Source organism: Bison bison, unplaced genomic scaffold (assembly GCF_000754665.1).
Source record: "Bison bison bison isolate TAMUID 2011002044 unplaced genomic scaffold, Bison_UMD1.0 scf7180017864342, whole genome shotgun sequence".
NCBI classification, from domain to species: Eukaryota; Metazoa; Chordata; class Mammalia; order Artiodactyla; family Bovidae; genus Bison; species Bison bison.
This window is the reverse complement of record NW_011494914.1, coordinates 495,150-501,162: the sequence shown is the minus strand read 5'-3', so window position 1 is coordinate 501,162 and position 6,013 is coordinate 495,150. Positions and strand designations below refer to the sequence as shown.

General features: G+C 52.3%; 1 protein-coding gene across 1 annotated transcript in view; it reads left to right on the top strand.

Annotated features, from left to right (window-relative positions):
* Positions 1 to 372: 372 nt before the first annotated feature.
* Positions 373 to 6,013, top strand: part of SORCS2 (sortilin-related VPS10 domain containing receptor 2) — a 65,941-nt gene continuing 60,300 nt past the window's right edge. The window contains exons 1-2 of the mRNA XM_010854543.1: positions 373 to 378; positions 911 to 1,000. Of these exons, the coding sequence (XP_010852845.1) occupies positions 373 to 378; positions 911 to 1,000 (96 nt within the window). The remainder of the gene's footprint in view (positions 379 to 910; positions 1,001 to 6,013) is intronic.

Sequence of the window (6,013 nt, the reverse complement as noted above, 5' to 3'; positions counted from 1 at the left end):
CTCAGCCCCTGCTCCCCGGGGCTGGGGTCGGGGACCCCTTCACCCCCTGCTCCCCAGGGCTGGGGCCGGGACCCCATCACCCACTGCTCCCCAAGGTTGGGAACGCCCTCCACCTCTGCTCCCCAGGGCTGGGGTCAGGGACCCCATCACCCGCTGCTCCCCAGGGCTGGGGTCGGGGACCCCATCACCTCCTGCTCCTCGGGCCTGAGGTCGAAGACCCCCTCACCCCCTGCTCCCCGGGGCTGGGGTCGGGGACCCCATCACCCCCTGCTCCCTGGGGCTGGGGTTGGGGATCCCCTCAGCCCCTGATCCCTGGGGCCGAGTGGTCAGGTGCCCCTCAGAAGCTCATGGGTTCAAGTGAGAGCCAGTGGGATGGAGGTGAGGTACAACAGGCTCACAAGATGGTTGATGGACAGTGGATAATTATGAGGACCCTCCACTCTGCCCCCCAGCACACTCCAGCCGTGGGGCCTCCCTCCACTTCCAGAACATTCCACATACCCTCCCACCCCAGGCCCTTCCCTCCTCCTGGAAGCCTCTTCCACCTTCACCAGGAGAGGGAATTGTCTTTCTGACCCCAAACCAGCGTCCTCTCCTCTGCGGGCAGTCCAGAGCACCTTCACGGTGACTGAGGAGTACACGCTGAGGGGCTCTCTCCAGGGCCAGCCTGGGTGCGGTGGGAGACTCCGGGGCTGGGAGGGGTGGGCTGAGGGCCCCTGGAGGAGGGGCCACCCGCCTGGAGGAAAGGCCTGGGTTGGGTTCCTACAGACACCGTAAGGAATGACCACAAACCTGACAGCTTAAAACAACTAAAGTGTATCGGCCAAAGGCCCCAAATCAGTTTCATGAGGCCACAGCCACGGGGTCTGTGGGGTGACTCTCCCCCTGGAGGCTCCCTCGCCTCCACCAGCTTCTGGAATTCTGTGGCTGGTGGCGAGTCACGCTGAGCTTCAAAGGCAGCGTCTTCAACTCTTCCTGTTCCGTCTTCACGTTGCCGTGTGTGAGTGTGTGTGTGAGTTCCCTCTGCCCCACCTGGATAATCCAGACCACCCTTCCCATCTAAGCATCTTCAGTGAATTGACCGCAAAGTCCTTTTTCGGTCCATCAGGTCCCTTTCACAGCTTCCAGGGATTCTGACAGATATTTTGAGGGGGACCTTTTCAGCCTTCCCTGATTGCTCAGTTGGTAAAGAATCTGCCTACAATGCAGGAGACCCTGGTTCCATCCCTGAGTTAGGAAGATCCCCTGGAGAAGGGATAGGCTACCCACTCCAGTATTCTGGCCTGGAGAATCCCATGGACCGTATAGTCCATGGGGTCGCAAAGAGTCGGACACGACTGAGAGACTTTCACTTTCACTTTTCAGCCAACCACCTTGCCCGATAGGAGGCCTGGTGCCCCATTGTGGCAAAAGGGCTGAGGAGGAGGCTGGCCCCGGGGAGAGTCACTCAGCCCCGAGAAATTGTGTGTGTGGGCAGTTGGAGAACAGGAGTCCTGGTACCCATCCCTCTCCTCCTGTCCTCAGTTTCCTGTGAGCTGAATCCCACCAGAAGCCAGGGAGAAGGGGGCCTGTGGATGCCGCCTGCACAGGCCAGCTCCCGGGGTTGGAAAAGGGAGGAAAAGGCAGAGCCCGGGTCTGGAGCAGATGGAAGCTATCTGGGTCAGAAGCTTCCTTGGGTGCCCCCAGACCTGCCTGGGACTCACCATTCCACACTCTTCCAGATTCCAGTGACTGACTCTCTTTCCAAGGATGGGTCACAATGCACGATTAAATATTTGTGTCATTATTTGATTATTGTCTGTACCTTACACACACACTTGAGGTAAGCTCTTTGAGGGTGGGGCTATGCCTGGCCATTTCTTTCACAATTTTATCTCAAGTTCCTGGCTGGAAATATTGAATGAAGAATAGAAGGAAGGGGGATGGATTGGTGGGTGGATGGGTGGATGGATGGGTGGATAGATGGGTGGATAGATGGATGGGTGGATGGGTGGATGCATCAGTGGGCAGATGGGTAGATGGATGGGTGGATGGGTGGCTAGATGGGTGGGTGTGTGGGTAGATGGAAGGTGGATGGATGGGTGGATGGATGGAAGGATGGGTGCATAGGGATGGATGGATGGTGGTAGGTGGAGGGATGGATGGGAGGATGGATAAGTGGTTGGATGGAAGGATGGATGCATGGAGGTGGATAGATGGTGGGGGGTGGATGGATGGGTGAATGGATGGAAGGATGGATGCATGGGGGTGGATGGATGGTGGGTGGGTGGATGGATGGGTGGATGGATAGGTGGGTGGGAGGATGGATGGTGGATGGATGGAAGGATGGATGCATGGGGGTGGATGGATGATATAGATGCATCGATGGCAGCTGGACGAATGAATGAATGGATTTCTACCAGTAGGGACCACCATGGTCAGGGACCTCCAAATGAAGCTTCCTGTCTGGCCTGAGCCATGGCTGTCTACAGGACCTGGCCTCCTTGGTGGTCCTCAATTTAGTGTGTCTGCTTTGGTCTGGAATATATCACACCCACTCACACACCACTGGGCAAAGCAAGTCTCGTGCCAAGACCTGGTCCTCACTGACTGCCTGAAGTTCGGGATGTCCCTGAAATTCCCTGGCCTGGCGGGCTGCCTCTGCTCCAGGTGCTCTCCTTTGGGACAGCATGTGCTCTGGGGTATTAATAGCGCTACTTAGCTTTCCATGTAATTAGACTAAAGCACAATCACAGGGACTTATTTTCCTGCAGAAATCCACTGCATTGCAATTGGTCTTTAATTTATGGTGCCCTGAAAAATTAATGGAGCTGAAATCTCAGTTATTTTCTTTGGTTCTTTTTGTGACTATCAGGAAAGAATAGGGGGAGAAGACAGGCTTCATTGTGGTTGTAAAGGGAATGAGGAATTTGAGGACATCAATAACAGTGACAGCAGGGCTTTCGGCTTTTTAGGCTTCAGGGTTTAGGAATCTCGCTAACTCCCCAGAAGCCGGATGGCGTGGGCGGACAACGTTGATTTTGATGCCCACAGACCTGGTGTGGAAGGCAGGTGTCTGCTGCTCTAGTGCTGAGTAACACACAGCCCCAGAGCTCCACGGCTCCAGCAGCAAGCATTCTTTCTCATTCCCGGGTCTTAGTCGGCGGGGGTCCTGGCGGGCTTGGCTGGGACTGGCTAGCCGTGGCTCCTGGGCAGGGTTCGGGTCTCTAGTTCAGGAATCAGTGGTTACTTGTGGACATGCTAGTCTCATGACAGAGGGGCAGAGGAAGCCGCACGGGGACCTTCATGTGTCTGCTTATACCTTGAAAACATCACATCCCCTCCCACGGGCAAAGCAAGTCACGTGCCAAAGGCACATGGACTGCAGGCTGGACATCAGTATCCGGCTCACATGGGGCTTACAGATGTCTACAAAATCAAATGCCTTCCTCTGCTTTCTCCCCGTCCCTCCCCGCTCAGATGCCTGCCGCCTCCTCTAGCAGACAGACCCTCTTCCCCTGCTCAGACTGCCCTAACTCCCTATTTCTAGTTCCCTCCTTTACTGTGTCACTGAGGCTACCCTATTTGGATCCTGGACAGGCTCCCTGGGTGAGATCCAAAGGCAGTGGTTTTTCTTTCAAGGCTCAGCAAATTGCATTAGGCTCCTGGGATCAAAAGGATATCAGAGCTGGACAGCCTGGCCCCCATGTCAGCTTGCTAAGGACCCCTGGTATGACACTGACCAATCTGTTTCCTTCCACTTGAGCCTCAGATGCGCTCGCAGACAGAGCCCTGGGCACTTAACCTCTAAAACATCAATAGACCCACTCTTATGTTTTATTCTGCTCCTTGTCAAGAACCTCCTCACTTTCCAGCACTGTGAGAAATTGGTCTGAGCATGAGACTGCCTTCCAGAAACTTCAGTTCAGTTCAGTTCAGTTGTGTCCAACTCTTTGCAACCCCATGGACTGCAGCACACCAGGCCTCCCTGTCCATCACCAACTCCCAGAGCTTGTTCAAACTCACCATTCATTCATATGGTGATGCTATCCAACCATCTCATCCTCTGTTGTCCCCTTCTCCTCCCACCTTCAATCTTTCCCAGCATCAGGGTCTTTTCCAATGAGTCAGCTCTTCGTATCAGGTGGCCAAATTATTGGAGTTTCAGCTTCAACATCAGTCCTTCTAATGAATATTCATGACTGATTTCCTTTAGGATTGACAACTTAGTAGAGGAGAAAAGACACCTTGGCCAATCAGGGAAGCCTGCCTGGAGGAGGGGTTGAACAGGTGCTTAGAGAATGAATCAGGATGTAAGTTTACTTTTTAATAGAACTTCCGAGCAACAAAGATATTCGCACAAGAAAAGAAAGGAAAATGAGCCCCAGTAATCCTCCAGGGGTTGGTGGTGGGGCAGACAAGAACTCTCCTGAGAAGGGATGAGGGGGCTCTGTGGTCAGGAGAACAGCTTTGTAAGCAGTGAGAATCTTATAGCTCTGAATGTGTTTGTTTTTGCTCTGACCTTTGTGTCTGACGGGGCTCAGGCAGGAAAGAGAACTCACTCTGGATATTTTAGTAGAAAAAGGATTTAAGATTTAGGGCAATTGGGTCCTCTCTAAACTGCCGGGACTCTGGAAGGGGGGGCTTCAGACCAGATTCCCAAGGATCCTCCCAGAAGCCTGAGGATCTGGACCACTAGGGGAAGGCGGGGTGCCAGGAGCTCTGCTGGGATCACCAAGGTCAAGAACACGCAGCTGATGCTGGGGTCCAGGCATCGGAAGTCATCACTGCTGCAGCCTACACTGCCTGGGAACGTCCACAAAGCCAGTGATTGGTCCTGCGGCTGCCTCCACCACAAATGCCCTCCAGCCCCCAGAACCACGTCCCCATGACCTTGTTGGCCAGCAAAACAGTCACCACGTGATCCAGCAGTCCCACTCCCCGGCGTATATCCAGAGAACACCACAATTTGAGAAGACACGTGCATCCCAGTGCTCACTACAGCACAGTTTGCAGGAGCCAGGACATAGAAACAGCCTGACTGTCCATCAGCAGAGGAGTGGATGAAGAAGAGGCGGTCCGTACGCACAATGGAATATTACTCAGCAGTAAGAGAGAATGACATAATGCCATTTGCAAAAACATGGATGGATCTAGAGATTATCATACGAAGTAAGCCCGACGGAGAAAGACAGATACCATATGACAGCACGGACATGTGGAATCTAAAAATAAAGGTGCGGATAAATCTATTTACAAAGCAGAAATAGACCCACAGACATAGAAAAGGAACTTATGGTTACTGAAGGAGGAAGAGTAAATTAGGAGGTTGGGATTAGCACACAGACTCTGCATGCGTGCGTGCAAAGTCGCTTCAGTCGTGTCCGACTCTTTGCGACCCTATAGACTGTAGCCCACCAGGTTCCTCTGTCCGTGGAATTCTCCAGGCAAGAATACTGGAGTGGCTTGCCATGCCCATCGCCGTGGGATCTTCCTTACCCAGGGATCAAACCCACACCTCTTACGCTTCCTGCATTGGCAGGCAGGCTCTCTACCACTGGTACCACCTGGGAAGCCTAACATATATGCACATTACTACATACAAAATATACTACGTATGAAATATACTACATATAAAATAAACAAGAAGCTACCACACAGTGCAGGGGGCCAGCCTCGCATGTGGTAATAACTCATAAGGAAAAGAATCTGAAAAGCAAAGAACATATATATATAAAGTATATATATATATGATTTACTATATAGTATTATATACATTGGGCTTCCCTGGTGGCTCAGCTGGTAATGAATCTGCCTGCAATGCGGGAGACCTGGGTTCGATTCCCTGGATTGGGAAGATCCCCTGGAGAAGGGAAAGGGAATGTACATAAAAATTATATACATTATTTATAAACAAATTACATATATATATATATATAAATTACTGCGCTGTACAGCTGACATGAATATCAAAAGTGTATTTCAATAAATAGATGGCTAAGGCCGCAGGGAACTGATTCCATGGCAAAAGGCC